The following is a 25,656-nucleotide window of genomic DNA, read 5'->3' on the forward strand; positions in this document are numbered from 1 at the left end:
ATAAATAATACAAGAGGTTTATAACTTTTTAATCATATTTAAATAAATTTTTTATTTAATTTTTTTATGTTTATAACTTTTTAATTATATTTAAATAAAGATAAAATAATTTTAATTTTATATTTTACTTTTAATATATTATAAATGATAATTTAGTTTTCAAATAGATATACTGTATTTTAAAATGATTCTTTAAAAAATCGTTATAAAAGTAGACTTTTTAAGGTGATTTCTCAAAAAATCATTTTAGAATCCTGTAATTTTTTAAAAAAAAATTTATGATATTTTAAGACAGTTTTCAAAAAATCAACTTAAAAAATTTACTTTCTAAGACAATTTTTAATAAAATCATCTTAGAATCTATAAATTTTTTTTAAAAAAATATTCTAAAACAATTTTTTACATAACCGTCTTAAAATCCTCATTTTAAAAATAAATATTTTAAAATGATTTTTTAGAGAATTGTGAGATGATTCTTTTTTGAAAATTGTCTTAGAAACATTTATCTTTAAAAAATTAATTTTTAAGATGATTTTTTGACAAAACCATCATAAAAAAGTGTTGATTTTACACGGGAGTGATCTCTTAAACAGTTGAAAATCGTCCTAAAAAATTTTGTAGGGAAAAAAACTTTTTATAATAGTGATTTTCAAAGACAATTCTGATGGAAATTCATCTTTAATTCTCACATCATTCCACCGTATCAAGGATCACACCCCCACACCAGCTTGATGTTTGATTGCTCTTGAGTTCAGATCACATCAATTATTGATATCTAACAGTTGGTTTTCAGGTGGCTGGGTATCTCTTGTTATTTCACGGGATATTGAACAACTATATTTACAGATGGGAAGATGCCTGTTGCAAAGGAAAGCGGAGAAATTGAGTCATTTTTTTTTTTGCATGCTAGGTCTTGGTGTATCTGGATTTCTAGGAACTCCATCATTTTCAGAAACAAAATGTTGGCATTGTTGGTGATGTCATGGCAATGGTTCCTTCACAGATCTGGAAAGCATTTTGGTTTATTCTTCTCTTTGTGGTGCATTAACCTAAGGAATGTATTTTGGATGCATTGGAGTAATATACGTGATGTTGGTTTTGTTGATAAGATAAGGGATTTTTTGGTTTAGAACACAATATATTTATATTGCTCGGTGTACATCTTGTATAGAACAACTTTGTATTCCCCTTTACTTTTATATATGATATGATAACATTTTGTCTTTAAAAAAACATTTCCAACGAGAGTGTTACTTGATAAAAGGTGTCATGTTAATTAATCAATGTGGAGCTTGGGATATTGATAGTGTGTTTCAAGTTTCCTTCCTCTCTCTGCTTTACTTGAAATTCTTGCCTATCATGTGCCTAACTTGTTGGGTGGTGCTGATAGGCCTATCTGGGGGTTAACCCCTGATGATCGTTTCTCGGTTAAGTCGATTTATGATGCCCTTAACAATTCTGGTCAGAGAAATGGTTTTAATCATAGCTTTGTGTGAGATTGGAAGGAACCTCATTGGGTAAGGTTGCTTTGTTTGGGTGGTGTTGCAAGATGGGCTTAAAACGAATGTCAAAAGGCAAGAGTGTGGTTTATCATATCACAATTCATGCCCCTTATGTGGAGTTTATATATGACGGAAACTCCTATTCATATCTTTCGGGATTGTTCGATGGTTAAGGAAGTTTGGGCTAGATTGAGTTCTTCTTATCATATTGATTTGGTAACTTTTTCTCCTCTAATTTGTTTGGTCAGGGCAAGCATTACCAAGTGGCCTTGTGCTTGCAGAACAATCTTTGGTATTACTATTTGGAGAATTTGATTGGCTAGAAATGAGCTTATTTTTACTAGTTTGGGAGTTGATCAAGCCATGCAGATTTCTGTGCATAGGCAACCCTTCTCTGAGGTTTTGTTTGGCAGCCACCTGTTGGGCGTTGTTTCAAGTATAATGTTGATGCCTGTTATTAATGGTGGTGAAAAGGCTAGCTATGGTGGGGTGCTTCGTGATGCTAATGGCCATTGGATAAATGGGTTCACGAGACAATTGGGTCGTTGTTCCATTATGGCGTTCCTGGAATGTGAAGATTACCTACATGTGTTGTGTGAGGCTAATAGTGTGGCTGACAACCTAGCTTCCAAATTTCATCACTCTTTGCAAGGGTTGGTGTTTTATGATAACTCTCTTGCAAAGTGCAAGATCCTTCTATGGTTTGATTTTATTGTGACTGCCTATTGTAAAGTGTTAGTTTTGGAGTTTTTGTCCATGTTATAAGAAGAATAGGTGATAAAATTTATTTACAATTTAAATCTTATTAGTATACATGTGTGACATACAATTATGATATATAATACATAATATATTATTTTATAATAATAACAATACCAATTGTATTAAAATGATTAATATTTTTTCAGTTTTTAATTATAAGACTCTTTTAATTAATTCATGTTTCTTAAAAAAATTAATTAATATATTTAATCATATTTAAATTATTTTTTTTAACTTTTTATTCATTTAATTATTTTTCATTAATATTTGAAGAAACAATAATTAAGTAAAGATATATAAGAAAAAATTATAATTAATATATTTAGAAATTAAAAAATGATCTTATAAAAAATAATTTTTTAAAAAAAGATCTTATAATTAAAATTTTTTAAAAATAGTAAAAAAGTATAATAATAAATTTCACATTGTTTTCCTTATGCTGTACTATCTAGTGTTCGGCTTTCACGGCTAGAAAGTTTAGTTAAAGAATAAATAAATAGAAAGCAAGTACTGATCGAAATGGGCTTAAAGCCCAAAATAAAACTGAGCTTAAACTCGGAAGCTTCGGTCCAACCTGGGAGTTAGGGTTTGTTTGAGTTGTTCCTGTAATTGAAAACGCTTTAAAAGCCGTCATTGACACATTCCTCACTCTCATCGCAGCTTCTTCGATTCAGGTAACAACAATACTCTTTCATTTGTTCCTCTCTGGTGTGGTAGTGAAGGTGAAAATGATGAAAACCATAAACAAAGAGAAACGGTGATAATCAAGCATTATGTGTTTGATATGATCCAATTTCTATCGCTACGTTCTTTCTGACTCACCATTCCCACACCTCTCTTTTTAATTCACTTATTTAATCAAATAATTGAATAATTTTACGACACGAAGTCACGAACGAACATGTTGATGCGTTAATTAGCTGTTGTTGCAGAGTCGAATTGGAAAATGGGCCGGATATGGGCCACAGCGGAGGATTTGGGCCGCAACAGGGCCCGCGTGCTGTCTCTGTACCGGCAAATACTGCGGGGTCTGAACTCGCCGGAGTTGCGGCTGGGCTTCGCGGCGAGGCTGGCGAAGAAGGCGGAGGCGCGTGCAATGTTCTGGGTGGGCTCCGATGAACGCTCGTTGCACAATATTGCGGATCTCATTGATGCTGCAGAGTACTCTCTCTCCTTTCTCAGAAAAGGTCAACTCCCTCCTCGTCACATCAACTAATCAACAATCTTCACATGCTTATTGTTTTTCAATGTATATACATTTTTTTTCTAGAGAAAAAAACATGAAGTGGAGTGTGTGTCTTATAAGGATATTTAGTAAACATTCTATTAGAGTTAGTTACTGCTAAATGGATTGTTATGGTTAGTTACTTGTTGTGGCCACTAGTCAGTGCTCAATGCTGAATATAAATTAGAGCATTGTGTATATTTTCTGCATCTTTTCAATCATTCAGTATGATTTCTTGTGAGATTGCATCTATGTTCTACTCAGAGACTTTTTTTCTTTTTTCCTTCTTTGAAAGAAACGGACTTATATTGTTTCATAAGGAATACAAATGGGCTATAACCTCGTCTTCTTGAGGTTGAGGGAGAAATAGCTTTCTATTTGTGATAGGTAGGACTGTTTGAATTGAATTGAACCCATCTATTATGGTGAACTGCAAACGTAATTCACCTGAACCTAATTCCAAATTGAACATTGAGCTGTCAGACAATTTGGACAAACTGAATCGAATTGTTTTAAAAGCACATTGAACTGAGCTTAACTATTTTTTGAACTTTTCAGAACTGCTCCAAATAAAGATAATTGTGTTTGAGAAAATAATTGTTTTATTTTCAATTTTAATAATGATTTGACTAAATATTATTGAGTATAAAGATAAAAAAAAACATCTTTATACAAGTCATATCTCATTCTTTATTTAGAATATTTTATGTTATTTGAAGACAAAAAAAAAAGAATATTTGTTATTTTTATATACGAGTCTCTTTCTTTTTATTTTCTACATAACAAAATAAGAAAAAAAAAAAATGAAATACTAAGCCGAGATGCCATAAAAAATATGTAATATAAATGTCTATTTTGATTTTAGAAGAAAATTATGAACAATAATTCGAAAGGTAGATAATGTGTATTAACAATCGTACATGACCAATCTTCAAAGGATAAGTTTGAGCATTTTGAAAATTTCGGTTTTTTAAATTTATGAACAATTTTTTTCTTCTCATTTTAACAGATTTCAAAAGAAATAGGCGAAGGAATTTATTGTACTGGAGTTGTACTTGAAGCCTCTGGAGAAAGAAAAATTTATATGCAAATATACAATAAAAAAATTCTGCTATTATGAAGAAAAATTAACATTTATCAAATTGAATCCCACCTCAAACTGAGAATTATTGTCGTGCATCTAAAAAATAAAGTGGCAAAAGTTTCCATGACAACAAACATAATTCATAAGCTTCTTTGCTTTTGGTCTCACTTATGAAATGACTATATAATTTAATAACCTAATTAGAGTTATTAGATATATTCGCCTGTTTGTGAAGATAATGCGTGAGCATGATTGGTCACGTTACTGTGCCAAAAATTCTCACATACAAGGGATATGATTGGTGAGCTATACGATGGGGGGCTGTTGCAGACTTGCGGTGAGCCGGTGATGAAAAAAAACTGAAAAATCAATAGAATTGAACTGCTAAAAAGAACTGAACTACTGGACGGTTCAGATCAGTTTTTTATGAGCCAATTCAATGCAGTTTAGTATCAATTCAATTCTATCCAGCAGTTCATTTTGCCCACCCCCAGTAGTCATAGCTAGACTTTTGGCACCTAGTAAATCGACAAGTTTGGGATAATTATTTTTATCTTTCTCCTGCTATGTGCATCATTCCTTTAAGTAATAGACATCACATATTCCTAATATTCCTAATAGAGTAATATGATTTGCTTAAAGGTGATTAAATGTACCGTGAAGAGTCTATCACACAATACATTCCAGAAAGCAACAATGCCAAGGAATATGTGAATATGTTGATTGCCATAGTTACTCAAGAGAAGCACACGGGGTTTGGTTTGTTGCTGTTGGTTTTATGGAGGAAATTATAAAAAATAGAGGAGAGAAGAGAGACAATACGTATGCAGAGGAAATAGAATTATTCTATTCTAATTCAAATTGTTCTCAGCAACGATACAATAAATAACAAAAGATAAACTAATTAGATAACAAGATATTAGCAAAACATAATATTAAAACTAATTTGCTCCTTAAAGATAAGAGGAACCACTTATTGATTAGACTAATCCATTAAAACTGACTTACTCCTAATATATAGGAAATCAACTTATTTACTAAATCTTATTTTAAAAACTGAAAAATAAAATATTATCCAGTTACAAAAGTATATCTCCAACACTCCTTCTTGCGCTTTTGGAACTGCAAACTCCAATTCTTTGAGTTCAAGTTTGTTGATAGGTAGTGACTTTGTAAACATGTCAGCCAGTTGATCTTTAGACTTACAATAAATTAAGTTCACTTCACCACTTTGTTGCATCTTTATCAAATAATGAAACTTGATGTTGAAATGTTTAGTCTTCCCATGACACACGGAATTGTTTGCAATAGCAATGACTACTTGATTGTCAACAAAAATTCTAGTTTTGTTCTTTTGAGCAAATAGAATGTTTGGCCTTGTTATAGTGAGATACATTAGACATCCAATCAAGCTCCCATAATATCTTTCATCAATGTTATCAACACCTTCTTCTTTTCTGAACTTCTCCTTTTGATTCATTAGTGTGCTAGCAGATTTGCATTCCTCCATTTGAAATTTCTTCAAATTTTATTTTGCATATTTCCTTTTTTTCATGTTTAGCATTCTTTCAAGATGGCAATGATCAAGTCTCTTGTGCTTGAATTCCGTGGGTGTGACTTGAGTGAAATAGGTTGTATGCTCCTCCTCTGCTGGATCAAATGAGAAGCTTTTACCTTTCATTTTAACCCTTAGAACTTCCCGGCCAAAATTGTCATAGATAAAGCAATGTTGATGTTCAAAGGACACTTTAAATCCCTTTTTAATCAACTGACCTACGCTTAGCAAGTTTTGGTCAATGTTAGGTACATAAAGAACATCTGATATTAATTTGATACATGAACACGTTGAAATTGCAATAATTCCTTTTCCTTTTACAGGAATATAGCCACCATTCCCAATTCTAACCTTTGAGACACTAGTTGGCTTCAAATCTTTGAATAAAGTCTTATCATATGTCATGTGGTTCGTACAACCACTATCAATCAACCAACTTTCACTTGATTCACTACTCAAGAAGCATGTGGCCACAAACAGTTGGTCCTCTTCTTCTTGATTAGCAATCTGAGCTCCCTCATCATGGTGATTTTTGTTGGTGCAGATCACCGCTTCATGCCCTATCTGGTTGCACTTGTTACATTTTGCATCTGGTCTCCTCCAACATCTGAAAGGTGCATGACCTTTTTTGCCACAATGCTGACAAGGTGGATAATTTTTCTTTTTATCCTTACCTTGGTTGTTTGCACTGTTTTCGCTGCTTGCTGGTTGATTCTTCTTGAAAAAATCTTTTTTGCTTTCATCAACTTCATGATGTTTGGCGGGCAAAGCACCTTCGACAACACGATCTTGCCTCATCAGCCTTCGCTGCTCTTGAGCTTGTAGGGTATGTAGCACTTCTGCCAATGTGATTTTCGACAGATCCTTTGTGTTCTCCAATGAAGCTATAGATGCTTCATACCTCTCCGGCACCGTTACCAAATTTTCTCTACAATTCTCGAATCAGCAAAATCACTTCCCAACAACTTTATCTTGTTGGCAATACCCAACAATTTGTTTGAGTATTCTTTGATTGTCTCTGACTCTTGCATCCTTTGAAGCTCAAATTCCCTCCTTAAATTCAGCACTTGCATGCTTCGTATTCTATCATCTCCAGCGTATTCCTCTTTCAGATAATCCCAAATTGCTTTGGGTGATTTAAGAGTCATGATTCTAATGAATATCATTTGTGAAATACCAGTGAACAAACATGACCTCGCCTTTGTCTTCTTGCATTTTCACTTCCCAAAGATCATAATTCTCTCCATCAAAGATTGGAAGAGTTATGTGGGAAAAACTTGCTTCACCTTCCATGGTAGAGGTCCCGTAAGAATAAGGCTCTGATACCAATTGTTGGTTTTATGGAGGAAATTATAAAAAAAATAGAGGAGAGAAGAGAGACAATACGTATGCAGAGGAAATAGAATTATTCTATTCTAATTCAAATTGTTCTCAGCAGCAATACAATAAATAGCAAAAGATAAACTAATTAGATAACAAGATATTAGCAAAACAGAATATTAAAACTAACTTGCTTCTTAAAGATAAGAGGAACCACTTATTGACTAGGCTAATCCATTAAAACTGACTTACTCCTAAAATATAGGAAATCAACTTATTTACTAAATCCTATTTTAAAAACTGAAAAATAAAATATTATGCAGTTACAAAAGTATATCTCCAACAGTTGCATTTACCTCAGCTAAATCGCAGTGTTTAATTTGTTTGCTTCTACTTCAAATTGAAACTTTCCTTTAGGATTGAACCTTTTCACATCAATTGTGCTTGAGGTAAAAGCAACAAACTGAACACTTTGTTCCTCCCATGGAGTGACTCTTGCAATGACGATTCTTTCTTTTGGGTATTATGAGGTTTTCATGAAATCAAATACAAGACTGAATTACCTGGGATGCCTGTGCCCATAAGAAACCACGGAGCCAACCATTACTGGCAATGGAACTCTAAGCAAAATTTTCCCGTAATATGATTTACTATCCCTTGATCATTTATACTATCCCAAACATCTAATTGTACTTTCCAATTGAAATGAAAAATTACTACCGAAATGGAATTGTACATCCAAAATAGTCCTAAGAAGACATGATCCCAAGCGGATACTTGGCATGACCCCCCTCTTCCAGGTCCATCACAAGGAAGGAAGAGACTCAAGAATGTGCCAGATCAAGGTATCTATGCAACAAAAACTAAAGTGGAAATTCATTTCAAATAACCGTGGATTGATCATCGAAGAGGATCAATTGACATAATATTTGTTGTAACATATGTAAAGGGAAAGCGAGAGCACATTGGAAATGTGGGCCTTTTGCTCCCAGACACCTATTTGATATGCATAGTTTTATATTCTTTAGTTTATGAATCTTTCTAGGTTTTAAATTGGTTTCAGATGAACATATTGGATTTTAACGTATCATTGATGTAGTATATATCACATGTTAATGAATTTGTAGATAAAAAACTTAGGGAATGTTGTACCTGTTGAAGATGGGGGAATGTATCCTCTCCATTGAGATTTTAGCCGGGATAGATTTATAACTATGTTGTCGTCATGGCATGCAAATGAAAGAGTACGTCAAAATGAAAATTGTGAGAAACTTAAAGGTATTATTACTTAAATACTTCTTTCGTCCTAGAGCTGTCAAAACGGGTTGACCTAATATGTAAAAAAATCACTTTGGCTTATCCCTTAAACGGGTCAGTTCAACCCAATCCACTTAATATTGATTCTAGGAAAAAGTTATCTACCGTGATTCATCATGGGTTGTGGGTTAAACGAGTTGGCCCACAAACCCACCTAAAATTTAAAAAAAAAATATTTGTTTTTATAAAAAAAAAATTCAACAAAAGAATTAATTTTTTTAGAAAAATAAATTTGAATAAATTAGAAAAATATGAGTTAAATTAAATCTTTTACTATTCACACACCACAACAAGAGATATTATCATAAGCTAAAAGCCTATAACTATAATAACAAGAATATAAAAAATAGTCTTGAACAAAACACTAAATAAAATAATGTTGAACAATATTTCAAAATACTAAAGTGTATTTTAGTTGAGTTTTATTCTATTTTTAGTTAAATGAATAAACACTTTAAAGTCTTAAAAAAATATTATAAAATACAAAAAGTGAGTCAACACAACCTACCCCAAGTTCACTCCAGATGGACTGAGTCAAGTTTTATAGTCAATTGTAATTTTTTTCCTTTTTGGACATCGACCTTATATAAACCTCTTGTGGATGAGATTGACCCATGGGTTTGAGTCCATTTTGATAGCCCTAGATGCAACCCAATAAAACTTTGATGCAAACCAAACAAAATTATGGACTCAATCCAATAAAGACCGCTAAACCCAACCCAACAACACCCACACCTAAATAGCCAATAAACCTTTTTCCTAATTATTACTCAGCTTAATTTGCCAACAAATCCCAAATAGAACTAAGAATTTGAGGAGGGGATGATCCAATGTGAAACCTCTTTTTTTGGTTTTCAAATCATTGCTCCTATCCCCCCCCCCCCCCCACGAGCTTAACATTTCTCATGATTAATTTCATTTTAATTTATTCATTACATGTTAACTCATTTTATCAACTCTTTTTTTTTTCCATTTCAGTTAAACGACATTTTGATAGCTTTCGAACACTTTGGCAATCTCTATCTACAATTCAGTCCACTTTTTGTGATTCAGATATTTCAGCATATGTTATAGACAACAAGAACCTTCTAAGGCCGAGTCTGAACTCCAAAATTGGTCTTCACGTTCTGGACCTCATTGACTGTGGTTCGTTTGAACTAGACCTAACCCTGTACAACACATTGTTAAAGAGGTGCACCCAGTTGGGGAAGCTCAAAGAAGGAAAACTAGTGCACTTCCACATGTTCAATTCCAAATTCAAAGATGACCTTGTTATTCAGAACTTTGTTCTATTCATGTACGCTAGGTGTGGAAATTTGAAAGACACACAACACGTGTTCAACGAAAAGCTGCAAAAGGACATGGTTACTTGGACCTCCATGATTAGTGGCTATGCTCAGAATGAAAGGGCCAAGGACACGCTCGTGTTGTTTCCTCGAATACTTAGTGAGGGCACAAAGCTGAACTAGTTCATATTGTCAAGCTTGGTGAAGTGTTGTGGGTATATATTAGAGATATAGATTACTAGTGTTACCAGCATTAGTTAGTTACTCTTGTAACCAATTATGTAACAACTTACTAGTATTAGTTATATAAGACTCAATGTATTCATATAAATATGAGATTTTCTTATTTGAGTATTATCCAAAATAATATTCAATTTTTTCTTTTCTCCATTTTCCGCTCTCCCACTTTTTCATTTTCTCCATTTACTCTCTTCCACTATCTACGTCACATGACCTTGAACTTTATTCTTTTGTAGGCTTTGCATTCATTGATTCATGACAGACATGAGATTTATCATGCTATCAGAGCAATATCGTTTCCTCTCCGTTCATCGTCGTTGTTGTCCTCCGTCACGAGTCGTCGATTCTGACCAATACCTACCTTCGTTCAACCTTATTCATCTTCTCATATTTCCCTTTTCATTTTTCGATTACATTTTCCTAAAAATTTCTCCAAAACACAACCTAAAATTTTCCCTTTCCTTTGATTTCTGGCCATTATGAGTCACGATTTGTGAAACCACCACCACTAATCAATTCCTCTCCCTGTCCATAACAAAACCCCTAAACATTTGTCACCGCCATCGCGTCAGCGATTTCTGGCCACCGTTCTCCGCCATGTCGATGATTTCCAACCACCATTCTTCGCTGGGTCGACGATATTCAGCCACCGTGCTCTGCCGCGACAACGATTTTCAAGCGCTATTTTACGTCTACAACAAAACCCCTCTATCTTTTTGGTCTTCGCTACCATGAGGCGATTTTTGATCGTTGTGTGCCGCCTTCCTCCACCGTGAGTGACAATTTACGGCGAGGATGCATATGGAACTATTATCTCAGGCTTGATGTCGAGTTAGATGCCTTTGAGTTTGGTAGATCTTGAGGTTTTCTCTATGTCTATCATTGCCCAATTTTTGCCTACAAGGTGTTTGATTAAATGCTTCTGAAGATTTTGAAGATACTGGCTACTATTTGAAGTCTTGCACTATTTCAAAAAGGTACACACCAACCATTTGGTGATTAATCTTTTCAATGTTTCATTGATATTTGGTATAAGGTTTTCTTGCACACAACCTGTTTGTACAAAATTAACTTTGAAGATAGATTCATTTTTCTACTATACAACTTAATGTTTAATTGATATTTGGCTTATTATTTTTTGCCTTTTAGGCTTGTTTTGATGATTTTAGCTTCTGTTATGTGTGGTGGTTAAGTACTATTCTTTTGTTTGCTTTTGTCCATGGTGGTTAAGTACTGTTTTAGCTTCTGTCATGGATGGTTAAGCTTTGATTGCTTTTATCTTGAGTGATTAAGCATTATTTAGCTTCTTCTCTTGATGATTAAGCTTTGATGATTTGAGCTTCTGCGAAGTGGTCTTGTTGTTGCCTTTTCTTGGTGGTTAAGCTTTGATTTGCTTATTTTTTGCCTTTGATGCTTGCTCTAGACTTGATTTGTTGGGGCGAATGTTGTGGAGACGTTGGAAGAAGTTTAAGGAGGTCGATGTTGGTCGAAGATTTTTAGGAGCTATACACCATGGTCGCACCTACATTTTATTTTGTTTCTAAATTTTTATTTTGGCCGATGTATATCCAGCATGTTTAGCTATATTCCAATTTTTCATACTTTATTTTCATTTCCTTTAATGTAGATGTATTATCTTCTCCAAGCTGGAAACTGTTTTCAACCCTTTCTAGCTTGCGGGAAAGTATTAGAGATATAGATTACCACTGTTACTAGCATTAGTTAGTTATAAGTTAATTATTAGTTTAGTTAGTTACTCTTGTATCCAATTATGTAACAGTTTACTAGCATTAGTTATATAAGGCTCAATGTATTCTTGTAAAGATAGATTGGTTATTTAAACATTATCCAAAATAATATTCAGTTTTTCCTTTTCTCCATTTTTCTCTCTTTCACTATCTACTTCCCATGACCTTGAACCTTATTTTTCTGCAAGCTTTGCATTCATTCATTCATGGTGGACATGAGATTTATTAGTATATGGTGAGTTCTAATGATGGAAGTAGATTCATGCTAGTTGTTGGATGTATGGATGTCACTCTAACGTGTTTGTGGGGAGTTCCCTTGTGAATATGTAAGCTAGGTGTGGCTACTTAGGGGAGGAATAGTTGGTTTTTGATAATTCATGGTGTAAGAATGAGGTTTCTTGGAATGCTTTGATAGGCGGTTATGCTAAGAAAGGGGAAGGAGAAGAGGCTTTGGCTTTGTATCTGAGGATGCAAATGGAAGCTTATAAGCCGATCCAGTTTACTTATTCAGGGATTTTGAGTTCTTATTTGAGTATGGGGTGTTTGGAGCAAGGGAAATGGCTTCTTGCACATTTGATGAAACCGGGTCAGAAGTTAGTTGTTTACGTGGGGAACACACTACTTCACATGTATGCAAAGTTGGGCAAAATTCGGGATGTAGAGAAGTTTTTTGACAAATTGGTGAAAGTTGATGTTGTTTCTTGCAATTCGATGTTGACAAGGTATGCCCAACATGGGCTTGGGAAGGAAGCTATGCAGCAATTTGAAGAAATGATAAGCTTTGGGATTGAACCCAATGATATAACAGTCCTCTTTGTTCTAAGTTCTTGTAGCCATGCTAGACTTTTGGATGAGGGTAAACATTATTTTGGATTGATGAGAAAGTACAGTATTGAACCAAAAGTGTCGCATTATGCAACAATTATTGATCTTCTTGGCTGAGCTGGTCTTCTTGATCAAGCAGAGAGTTTCATAGAAGAAATGCCAATTGAGCCCATTGTGGCTATCTAGGGTGCTTTGCTTGGTGATTCCAAGATGCATAAGAACACCAAAATGGGTGCTTATGCTGCTCAACAGGTTTTTGAGCTTAATCCTTCATGTCGAGGGACACATACATTGCTTGTCAATATGTATGCCTCAGCTGGGAGGTGGGGGGATGTTGCAAAAGTCATAAAGATAATGAAAGATAGTGGAGTGAAGAAGGAACCAACATGTAGCTAGGTTGAGATTGAAAATTCTGTCCATGTGTTTGTGGCAAACGACGCTGCTCATCCACAGAAAGAGAAGATCCATAAAATGTGGGAGAAGCTTAATCAGAAAATTAAGGAGATTGGCTATGTTCCTGACACTAGTCATGTGCTTTTGTTCGTAGACCAACAAGAGAAGGAACTAAATTTTCAATATCATACTGAGAAGTTGGCTCTTACATTGGCCTTTCTAAATACTCCTCCTAGATCCACTACACGCATTATGAAGAATATTAGGGTTTCTGGTGATTGCCACTCATCAATAAATTATGTAGCATTGGTGGTGAAGAGGGAAATCATTGTAAGAGACACCAATCGGTTTCATCATTTTCGTGATGGCTTCTGCTCATGTGGGGACTATTGGTAGAGCCAATTATTAACAATATCATCTAATCATTGAGAGGTATCATGGGATAGTTTTTTTTTTCCAAATATTATCGCCCAATCGCTCTGCTTCTACTTGAGTTCGCAAAATTCCCTTCTTATTAGGTGGCGTGACAGTCTCCATTTGCTTGAAGGTTGGTCCAAAAATTCAAGTAAATGTAAGTCTTGACCGTGACTATGGTTATAATTTATTTGAAACATAAATATATGGGCTAGTGAGATGTACCTAACTTCTTTTTAGGTAGAAGGTGAGGTTGTTACATACTTGCATGTATTTATTGAGTTATTTTTGGAAATACATTTAAAATTCATACTCTACCCATTGTATACTTTCTTTTGCTCACTCGTACATAAGTCTGAAAAGTTTCCATATTTTTATTTTGATTTGAATTAATTAATATTCCTTCAATAATATTGTTCTTGACTTCTTTTTTCCAATTGTTTGTCATTACTTGTTGCCATTTGATGAAATATTAAAGATAATATATAGAAAATTTCTTGTTTAGTGTATAGGATTTTTTTTAGTTATTCGTTATGCTTTCTGTATGGCTATTACTACTAATACCAACCTACAATTTTTTTTTTGAATTTTTATATCATGTCATTCTATTGTAAATGAGTAACTGCACTTTACGCTAGCCTGAAATTGTTTAACTAAAAGTTCTTCCATTTGTATTTCCTTATTTTCCTTTCTGTCTCCAACTAGATTGGCAAGTTTCCTGCTTTACTTCCATTCTGTTATCTGCTGGAGAAAAATCTATGAATATCTTGCTCCGAAGATGAAGGCTGACATAGCTTCTCAGGTTGGTCCTCTGCCACAACTTATGGTGGAGCCTACTAGTGCACGGTCTAACTACTTTATTGGAACCTATGAATATCTTGCTCCGGAGATCATCAATACCAAGATCATTTCTTATGCTAAAGCTGATTGGGCAGGGTCACCATTAGATAGGAGAATCACTTTTGGGTATTGTGTTCTTATTGGAGAGAATATGATCTCACGGAGAAGCAAGAAGCAAGGCATAGTTGTCAGATCTGGTATTGAAGTTGAATACAATGCAATGGCAATAGCCTCTTGCGAGAATACATGCATAGACAACTTCTCCAACAACTCAAATTTGGTGACACTCAAGCTACTACATGAATTATCAATAATCAAGTCACTCTCCACATAGCATGAAATCCAGTTTTTCATGAGCGAACCGTGCACATAGAGATAGATTGTCACTTTGTGAGAGAGAAGGTACTCACGAGAAATTACCATTAATTTTGTCAATTCTAAAAGGTTCCCGGATTGATCACATTTGTTACAAGCTCGAACCATATGACATATATGCTCCAACTTGAGGGGAGTGTGAGATATGTTCTTATCTTACATTTATTATTAAACAATTACATGCTATAAATAAGTAATTAATTGATTTATGTAACAATTACTGATTTTATTTATGTATTATAAATAAAAAAATCTGTGATATTAATGTTGAAGATAAATATGTATGTCTAAGATCCAATCCATCATGTTATCAATTTTAGTAAAGAATTATTCTTTATTTTATTATCATATTTATTATTTTATTAAATTTTTAATTTGGCAAGTCTTTGATTAAAATTAAAAGTTTGTTATCACGATACTGATTATGATAATGAGAAACAAGTCTTTTATAAGTTTAATATAAATTGTTCTTGATCGTTGGATGATTGTAAATAGGACATCAATAATCCGGATAGATCAATATATATGTAATGGTCTTTATTGGATAAAGACTAATAGATTTCATTTATTAAATTGCACATATAGATGATGTATATGCAGATGTTATCATTGAACTAATTTAATTGAGAATTCATACTAATTAATATTACGTGGATATGTCAATAGGAAGTTTTCAAGAAGAAATATAATAGCTTCCTTATATTTTAATTTCGGACACCTAATATCTTAGGGCACTAGATGAATGAATATTGGATATGATTAAATACTTGTAGAATTAATGATTAATCAAGAAGGAATCCATCAACTCTTGGTAATGAGTTTTAACTCTATGATAAATTTACTACCGATTTAGTATTGAACTTACATAATAACACACAAACGAGTGTTCTAATATTTGCAAAAGAAAATAATTTATTTGATAATTAAATTAGAGAATTTAATATAATCAAATAAATATTTTAGTGGAATATTATTATATTTTTTGCTAGCACAAAAAATATAATTAATATAAAAGGGGGGTATTATTTTATAATTGTGGAAGTTATCCATAAAATAAGAATACTATTCTATTGCTACATATCATGAATGAGATTAATTATCGTAATTAGTCATGTGATTAATTATGAATTATCTTTGTCTTATATCAAGAACCTTCTTAAAATAAAATATATGAAATAATGTTTATTTTTATAATGATAAAAAGATATAAAGTTATTTTAAATCTCTTTTTTTTTTCTTTGAAAAATGTCCAAATTCATATGGATAGAAGCATATATCTAAGGCAAAATGCATTAGACACAAACTAGCAAAGTTCAAGTCTAGTTTTAGACCTCAAAAGGAGAAAGAGAAATTGTTCTTTAGAGTTTCATTCATCAAAGAGTTGATAACATGGATTGGTCTCGATGTGGATACATGTAGTATCTTCACACTATTAAAGAAAAAAAAATTACTTCAAGAATGCACATCCGGATACACAAATCTATTTTTCTCTATTTATTATTGTTGTATGTTTTGAAAGCAAAATATATCCTAATTTTTCCGCTACAAGTGTTAAGAACACTTCTATGTAATCATCCGTTAACACACAACATACACACTAAACATTGTCTTATAAAAGTCATGGTAGGTTGGGAGTGAGGGACCTAAAATTATTTAATGAAGTCCTTTTAGCCAAATGGAGATGAAATTTATTTCATCAAGAAAACACTTTGTGGGAGTGAGGTTTTGGAAGCAAAATATGGTGGTTGGAGAGGTTTGTTGAGGGATGAGGGTAATGGTGGGGAGTCAATTTGGAGGTGAAAGATACTATAAAAAACAAGAATGCAATGGGAGAAGAGACTAAAGAACTTTGTAGGATGTGGTGGATGCGGTGAACAGTGTCGTGGCAATGGTAAGGCCAATTAGGCCATTGCCTTAGGCCTCCCACCAAGATCTTAATTTTATATGTATTTATAAAAAATTAATTTAAATTTAAATTATTAGGTAATATATTTTTTATTATTTATTATTATTCTGTTAGTAAAATTATAAAATTTTAATATATGTACACAAATAGATATATTATAAATCACTTGAGAAGTTTATAATTCATTTGAAAATTATAGAAAAATTAGTTTCCATTTACTTTAAATTAAAAAAAAATCATATTCTGATATTGTTAGTTTAATACTTTAAATTAAAACAAACATGAAATTAATTCTATTGAAGAATCTTTTCGTATTGAGTATTTTTTATACATATTAGATCAATTAATTAATTCTATTGAATTAATCAATCTCCATTGAATTAATCAATTAATTGAGTATTACAATGGAGACTAATTTTGGAGAATTAATCAATTAATTGACTATTACAAAAGATCAATCAATTAATTCTATTGAATTAATCAATCTCTGATATTACAAACATGAAGAATCTTTTCGTATTGAGTATTTTTTATACATATTAGATCAATCAATTAATTCTATTGAGACATGATTTGAACAATTTTTATAATATGAGACTATTTTTGGTTTTTTATTTGATTCCAAAAAAATTAAAGCTTTAGATGAGGATGAATTGAAAAAATATTGTATTAATCTTGAAATGTTTTTAAGGTTTAATGAATACTCTGATATTGATGGTCTTGATTTATTTTCAGAATTAAAAGTACTAAAAGAAGTTTTAAGAGAAAAAATTAGCACACCAATAGAAGTATTGAGTTATATTAACACTTTAGATTCTTTTCCAAATGTTTACATTGCATCTAGAATTTTATTGACAATCCCTGTAACAGTTGCTACTATTGAAAGAAGTTTTTCAAAATTAAAATTACTTAAATCATATCTAAAATCAACAATGTTACAAGATAGATTGAATGAGTTAGTTATTTTATTTATTGAAAGTGAAGTGTTAAAATTGTTTGATTATAAAACTCTGATAAATGATTTTGCAGCTAAAATAGCTAGAAAATTAATATAAAAACTGATATTTTATATAATATACTAAGTCTCTTTAAAATTCTTGTAAAAAAAAAGACCTCTTTAATATTTTTGTCTTAAGCCCCAAAATGTCTGAATAGGGTCTTGGTGGTGAAAGTGTGATTGAGTATAATGGTGAGGAAGATTTGGAGGCGACAAAGACAAATCATGGTGTGCTGGAAAATAGGTATGGGATTTGAGCATGACACTGATGAGAAAGATTGAAACCCATGAACTAATGTAAAACTAGAAAAACCAATATTTATATTTTTTTTAGTCTTTTAAATTCAAAAAATATTCTTTAGTCCACAAGAGTTTGAAAAAGTAGAAAATGTAAATTTTTATATAAGAAAAAAAAACTAAAAACAACATTTTTCAAATTGATTTTATCTATCACAATTCACAAATAAGAAATTGGCTTTTGGCATATGATAAATAACAGTTTTCTAAAGTCATCAACAAGTAAGGCCAAGTAATGTTGATCAAATTTGATTGAATTTGACTCAAGTCCATCTCATAATAATTATCATGTAAGAAGAAAAAAAAATAAGTCTCAAAATAATTGTCATTATCTTTTCAATGTAACTGATATTTTTTTTACTTATATCTCTTATAATATCAATAATAAACAACAAAGTTTATAAATAAATTAATGATGATAAGATTAATTTAATAAAATTATCCAAGTCTTTCATTTATTTATTAAATTTTTCTTGATTTGTGTAGAAAAACTTGGGATATTATGAGAGTGAGAGTAATATGTTTCATCTATGGTTTGAACACATTTCCTCGTGCATTAGTATTCTATATATACATTATAGGATGACTTAGGATGTTGTCAAGCACATTACTTGATTTCTTTTCCTTTAGTCTGTGAACCTTCTTCATATAGGTAAATCTTCTTCTTTTTTTTTTTCTGGAATTGTACGATGATAATAAAATATCTAGAGGATTAAAATTATAATTATTTTAATAAACTAAATTTCTAAAGTATTAATAATTAGGGATGGGTATATGATTCCAAATCCACAAATCGGTCCATTATGCCTGGGGACTTTGCCAATAAAGAGTTTTTTTCTTAAAAAAAAAAAAATTACATAGTTATATCAAGATTTTGAGTTCGACTTATTAAATCTGTATGGATTTTATCTATGAACTTGTGAACTAACCGTTTAACTCGTCTTAGTTTAATATGTAAGTATTATTAATTTTTTATATTAATATTTTGATCATTAATTTAGGTTATTATTATTAATTTGATATGTTTAAAATATGAGTATATTTTAGTGTGATAGATTTTAATTTAAAAAATAATGTCAATTTTTTCTTCTTCTAATTTTATATATTTTTTACTTTTTAAAAATATTTATTTATAAAAAATAACTTTTAAATTACTATTTTGACCCGCAGACAGCTTCATTAGTTTATTTGTGGGCTTTTTGTGGACTAGATATGGACATTAAAAAAATCATATATTTTACTTATCAAACTTATTTTACTCATCTAAAACGTGAGCTTCACATATTAAACCTTAAATGGGTTCAATCGATCCTTATCCTCAGTTCCAGTAAGAATTCAGAATATCAAATTAAAGTGTAAGAATTCAGAATATCAAATTAAAGTGTTATCTCAAATTAAAATTATCTTAGCATCTTATTCGAGGTATAATATGCCATCACCTTTTCATATCAGACCTCATATCCCTCACTTACCATTTTGGTCTAACTAGTTTATTATAAACAAGTTCAGTTTATAGATTTAACGTGTTTAGCTTACAACAAATTTTTGTTTGGGAATCTTTGCCTTGAAAAGTATTCTAAACTGCAAGCATATCCAACCAAGTCTGTAGAAATGGAAATTTGATTTAATATGCATTTCAATATTACCTCTTCGTATATATATAGGAAGAGACAGTATATAAAAGGCAAGAAATGGCGCTCAATGACAATGGAGAAAGAATTTATGACCGAAAATATATTAAAAATAAAATAACTTAATAAAATGTATTTCTTGAAAAATAAATACACAAATATGTTAACAAATGATTCCCTAGTAACAAAATTATTCTTTAATAGAAATTATTATATTTTTATAGAAAATATAAAAAAAATGAAAAATAGTGATTTATTTTCATTTATTAAAAGAAAAAAAATTGTGTATTTTTAAATAAATAAAAAAAGAGAAAATGTAATATTTAAATCCATAAAGATAAAGTATAGTCATATAATTATTTTCAACATTTAAAAAAAAGAGTAAATTGTAGTAATTGTTTGCATTTGTCAAAAGAGAAGGAGATGTATACACCTTAACACAAGAGGACGGTGCAATACACTAATACTTACATCCGTCATAAGAATGTTATCGTAAAAGTTATTTTGTTAAGAATAATTTGTAATAAATCATTTAAAAAAATTGTAATAAAAGTTAATGAAATTTTAACAAAAAATTTATAAATTAAATAGTGTCATATATTCAAATTTGTCATAAAAAATATATATTTGAAATAAATGAGAGAGATAACATAAGTGCAGCAGATAGGTTGCTAGGGTGGGGAAGGCATGCTCATGTCCAGGAGCAATCCTGGAAGTCTCCGCCGGATGGGATTCAAGAGGGTCTTGTATTGGACTCTTCTACTCTTCCTTTGGGTGAGTTTGGTTGTTTAGAAAGAAATGAAAGAAAAGAAAAAAGAATAAAAAAACATTTGAATTTAAGTAGAGATATAAAAATATGAAATTCACATTGATTTTTTTTTCATTTTTATTTATCTTTTTTTCTCTAACCAAACAAAAGGTAACTTTTTATTTGTTCTTTTTCATACTTTACCATAATAATAATTATAATACTCGTATCTCTCACAAGAAGGGAGAATAATTTACCGAAATTATTTAAACCATAATTTGAACTCTAATGTATATTAACCATTTAACCTACAGGTAAATTTATCAATGCATTTTATTCATTTTAAAAGAATATTTTTGGTGTTTTTGATTTTTACCTAACTCCCTTGCCCAATGATACTTTTTAAATATATAGTTACTAAATCATTAAATAATACCCAAAATGTTAAAATAAATTTGAAAAATCTAAAAGAAAAGGTGGAACAAGTTGAAAAAGAAAAACAGCATGACAATGTGGGAACCGAAATTGTTATTTTAGTACCTGTTTGTCTTGATCCGTAAGTAAGTGATGCAAATAATCAATCCTAACAGTTTTTTTGGAAATTCTAATAGAATTTATTTGGTTTAATAATATTTTTTATTTTTAAAATCAATTCTATAATGAATAGAATCGGTTACCAAAGAATTTAAAATTTATAACTTTTTATACGAGAAATAATTAATTTAGTACCACCAATCGCGTGAATAAATTAGTGTGGATTGTTCTCGCTTAAACATAGGTCTCAAATTCAAGTACTAATATGTAATTATATTAAATATTCAACTAAAAAATTTATTATCCATAACAGTCCTCCTCAACTTGAAAATAAAATTACATCGCAACTCACAAGAAAGATATTTATAATTTAGATAAAAAAGAATTAATTTAGTGAGATTCAAATAATATTATTTTTTATTTTAACAGTATTTTGTTTATCAATCAAACAAAATATTTTAATATAAAATATTTTTAAAATAAACTTTATTAACCTTTTTTCTTCTAAAAAGTAGTTTTATTAGAATTTATACTGAACATATCCTTAATAAGTTATTTAAAATGTTCTGCCCAATCTGATGTTATTCGTATATGAAAAATCCACTTTATATATCCTGGGCCGGCTTTGTAAATTAGGTTGGTCCACTTATCCATTTGTTCAATTTTCTCCTTTTGATAACAATTGACTTCACCAAAAAAACATTTTACTCATATAATAGTATGCCTTTTTTTTTTTACAGAACATATAATATTTCTTTAGTTTGTATTCTTTTATAATTAAAAAAATTACTCATATAATCTTGGGTTAGTCAAGTTTTTTTAAAAAAGATTAATTATTAATAAAGATAATAAATATTTAATATGCATTAAAGAATTTGACTGATGTCCATTAATGGAATTTCTCCTTTGTATCACTTTTTTTTTTCATACTTTAACACTGCTCGTGAGAATAAACTTTTTTCCATTCTTTTATCGTCATTTACTAAAAACAAAAGAAGAAGAAAATTACTTTCATATTACTTACGAATTTTAAAACACTGCTCGTGAGAATAAACTTCTTTATTAATGACTTTGATAAGGAGAGAATGGAGAAAGATGAAGTAATTCACTAGAATCTGCTGGGCAGAGAACTTAAATAAGTAATTTCCATCAAATTTTAGGTTCAAACTCTATTATTGTACTACCAGTGCTTTTTTATAACCAAGGAAATCTATTACACCATTTTAATTTTCAGTGACATTGTGAGTAGTTTTCCTATTATGCACTTCTCATTTCGCTTCTCCCACTGCACGTTTCTATGAAGCTAGTACTAGTGTTATTCTAATAAATTTCTCTATCTCTACAACGTGTTTAATGCTTGTGGGAAGCACTAGTTCACCATTGGTTCACAACAAGTATTATCATAAATATAAAAAAAATTGATTGGGAATAAAATTATCAAACTCGAGAGTTTAGACATACTTGTCAGAGTTACATAGACTCAACTCATAGACTCATAAGAGTCTATTTCATATAAAAATAATAACAAAATATTTATAAATAACATACTAATTAAAAATTTTAACAATATAATAAAGGAAAACAGTAAATCATAAAGTTTAGAATATTTAAATAACTAAGTCTAGTAATAATACATTACTACTAAATAATAATTTGTAGATGTTATAATAGTGGTAAATCATTCTCATCGAAAATTTGATATTATTAGAGAACAATGATTTGATATTATTAAAGGTAAAAATTTTGTATTTGAGAATAACGTGTTAAATGAAGGTATATTAAATACTAAACAAACAGAAAATAATAAAAAAATGACTTACATTTTGGTCTAATTTTTTTAATTTTCTAGCTCGTTGACTCGATAATAAAAGAGTTAATTTACTCAAGAGTCAACGAGCCGATGAGAGTGTAGAAACTTTTGTCAAGTAAAAATATCCAGTAAAGTTTTAATCAATAGATGATCAATTTATCTTTGACCTTTTAAATTGTTTATTATTTAATTTTATAAAAAAAATATGTTAAAATAATTAATGGAAATAAGGGTATAATTGAAAAAAAAATTAATGTTCTCTTGAACTTTAAAAATGACAGAAAAATAAAAATAACTTTCTGTTAAATTTAACCGTTAAAAAAAGAACGGAAGGAAGGAGTACATTGTAAAAAAATTGAAGATGTAAACAAAAACACATAGTTAATTACAATAAAATAATGTAAAACTTGTGAGTTATGCATCACCAATCATTCCACCACAACATTAAAAAAAAAAAAAGTTCAATCCAAAAAATCCTACAAAAAGAACAAAGTTCAAATCAAACACCCATACAAAGTACAAATCATGGGGAAACAATAATTATTTTTTGCCATCAATTCAAAACCACAAGTCTCATCCATATGCCTCACCAACAAACTAAACCAACCCAACAAAGCCAGTGAACATCAAAACAATCCCCACACTCACACCAACCCTCCCTGAACCCGAATTGTCCGTCGGCGTCGGTGCCGGAGAAGTCAAACTGGTTGCCGGAATCTTCTGTGGTGGCAGCGCAGCCCTAGGAATTGGTTGCCTCGCAGCCATGACAAGAACAATGAGCTTTTGACCATTTTTACAGTTGTCAAGGTTGCCACTTATGAAGTAAAAAAGGCCAGAGTTGGAAAGTTGGAAAGTTGAATCACCACCATCCATCTTTTGTATGGGGTTGTTGATGTTGCATGAATCGAAGTCCTCCTTCTTCACCACCACAACCGAATCACTCCCTTTATTGTACTTGAAATCTGCATGCATGCAACCCCAAAATAAAAAATAATAAGAATTAATTAATATTCTATTAACCATTTATAGATTAATTTTACTATTTTTATGTTAAACAAAATTAATACCAATTTTTTGAGAAAAAATAATACATAAGTTACATTTATCTTTGCTAATCTTTTTTAACCAAAACGATTTATAGACACCCAAGTGTCAATTTACACCGAGAGAAAAAATAAATGAAAAATAACTGTGAATGTACTAGATGTTATGATATATATAACAAAAACATAGGAATAAAAAAAATTGAAGAGTATCAATTTCTGAACATCCATGTGGCTTATGAAACTGAACAATTTAGAACCAGATTTGGTATAGTATTTTTTTTGCAGGCAATAACGCAGACAGCGTAATAGTTGGATGAAAATTAAATGAGTCAAATTTAAATGCGTTTTAAATTTGATTGGGTCTAAACATTTTTTAAATTCAATTTTTAGTCTAAAAGTAGAGTTTTTTTTTTAACTTTTTCGAAATTTGATTTTTAATCATTAAATAAAAGTTTGACTCTTAACTTTTTTCATTAAGATTTTTAATCCTTTTTAACTTTTGAATTTCAGTTGTAAAATTTTTGTTTAAAGATTAAAAATCAAACTTAAAAAAATTAGAAACTAAAAAAACTTATTAGTTAACCTATCAAAGATAAAATGAGTCATCTGCTCTTCATTTAACGGTTCCAATTGCGTAAACGTTTGAAAAGAAAAATCACATGAAATTCTGATCATACAATTTTTTTTCTTTGAAATAAAAAAGTATCTATCCGGTTTTCTTTTCATCAAAAAGTGTGAGAAGTGGAAAAAAAAAAAAAGAGCTCATGAAATACTTTTGAATTATTTTTGTCCAAAAATAAGAGAAAGAAAACACTTTATTTTCATGTGAGAATCAAACTCAAATACAAACAGTTTATAATAATCCACGTAAACCGATAAACTCATGCATATTATTCAAACGAGTTAGATCCCATGGTAAAATAAAAAGAAAGAAAAACACTTTGATGTATGAAGTAAGAAGAAAGGTATATTGGACTCACGGAGAGTGTCATTGACTTGAAATCTGTTTCTTTGAGCCCAGTGATCGTAGTCTTCAGTAGGCTTCAGCACCCACCCATCTTTGCCACCAACATCGAATTGCCTTGCCACAACTTGAACAAACATGATCGGAGTCATCAAAATCAAGAGCCCCAGAAACCTATGGAATGCCATTTGAGAATTAAAACTGAGCTTGCTAGATTGGTGGTATAGAAAAGGAGAGTTAGAGAGGTGATGAAATGAGTGAAGGGAGATAGGGTATTATATATAGTGGGGGTTGAGAAGAGGTAACCGTTGGGGATTAGAGCATGGAAAATGCTTTGATGGGGTAATGTATTTGCTGGCATTATATAGGAATCAGGAGTCTCATAAAAAGTAGTGGGGGCGTTTCTAGAGTTTGTTTCTGTGCTTAATTTTTTAGCAATACTACGGCTACACTTGGCGACATGCAGTAGACTCAACGGTAATATACACTTCCTTCAGTTCATACTATAGTGTTTTTTTTGGTTTATTTTAAGGGATAATATATGACAAATTTACACCTCATCTTTGAGTGTATGGGATGAAAGAAAGAAGATCAACAAGTTGTAGCCTATGGGTGGGTGTGTGATACTGAAATTCGATGGAGATAATTATTAATAAATTTATGAATATTTTAAATTAATATCATGATCATAATAATAATAATGAATATATGTATACATATAATAAAAAATAATAGAAAAGAAAAAAATATATACGTATTTAATTTATATTTAATTATTTGACCTTTGGACATCCTTGTAAGGTCTTAGACTCAACGGTAATGCACACTTCCTTCAGT

General features: G+C 30.8%; 3 protein-coding genes and 1 non-coding gene across 4 annotated transcripts; 3 read left to right on the top strand and 1 right to left on the bottom strand.

The window, feature by feature from the left end:
- Window positions 1-2,797: 2,797 nt before the first annotated feature.
- On the top strand, window positions 2,798-3,730 carry LOC100817338 (uncharacterized). The gene is made up of 2 exons (XM_006592377.4): window positions 2,798-2,938; window positions 3,197-3,730. The coding sequence occupies exon 2, from the start codon at window positions 3,211-3,213 to the stop codon at window positions 3,478-3,480; it is 270 nt and encodes an 89-aa protein (XP_006592440.1). The 5' UTR covers window positions 2,798-2,938; window positions 3,197-3,210; the 3' UTR covers window positions 3,481-3,730.
- Window positions 2,985-3,088, top strand: LOC112998612 (small nucleolar RNA R32/R81/Z41). Its single transcript, XR_003263706.1, has one exon. It is a non-coding gene; the product is annotated as a small nucleolar RNA R32/R81/Z41 (small nucleolar RNA).
- Window positions 3,731-9,379: 5,649 nt separating the features above from the next.
- Window positions 9,380-10,356, top strand: LOC100778327 (pentatricopeptide repeat-containing protein At3g24000, mitochondrial). The gene is made up of 2 exons (XM_014764677.2): window positions 9,380-9,383; window positions 9,744-10,356. Exons 1-2 carry the CDS (start codon window positions 9,380-9,382, stop codon window positions 10,232-10,234), a joined length of 495 nt encoding a protein of 164 aa, XP_014620163.1. The 3' UTR covers window positions 10,235-10,356.
- Window positions 10,357-23,283: 12,927 nt separating this feature from the next.
- Window positions 23,284-25,145, bottom strand: LOC100778867 (early nodulin-like protein 2). The gene is made up of 2 exons (XM_003540873.5): window positions 24,836-25,145; window positions 23,284-23,771 (listed from the first exon to the last, which is right to left on the bottom strand). Exons 1-2 carry the CDS (start codon window positions 25,005-25,007, stop codon window positions 23,407-23,409), a joined length of 537 nt encoding a protein of 178 aa, XP_003540921.2. The 5' UTR covers window positions 25,008-25,145; the 3' UTR covers window positions 23,284-23,406.
- Between the last annotated feature and the right edge of the window lie 511 nt (window positions 25,146-25,656).

The sequence above is a fragment of the Glycine max genome, chromosome 12, assembly GCF_000004515.6.
Source record: "Glycine max cultivar Williams 82 chromosome 12, Glycine_max_v4.0, whole genome shotgun sequence".
NCBI classification, from domain to species: Eukaryota; Viridiplantae; Streptophyta; class Magnoliopsida; order Fabales; family Fabaceae; genus Glycine; species Glycine max.

Bases quoted from the DNA above. Each gene is read 5' to 3' on its own strand.
- LOC100817338 (XM_006592377.4), top strand. From the start codon at position 3,211: ATGGGCCGGATATGGGCCACAGCGGAGGATTTGGGCCGCAACAGGGCC.
- LOC100778867 (XM_003540873.5), bottom strand. From the start codon at position 25,007: ATGGCATTCCATAGGTTTCTGGGGCTCTTGATTTTGATGACTCCGATC. The intron at 23,772-24,835 runs GTGAGTCCAATA...GCATGCATGCAG, and splicing joins TCAAGTCAATGACACTCTCC to ATTTCAAGTACAATAAAGGG.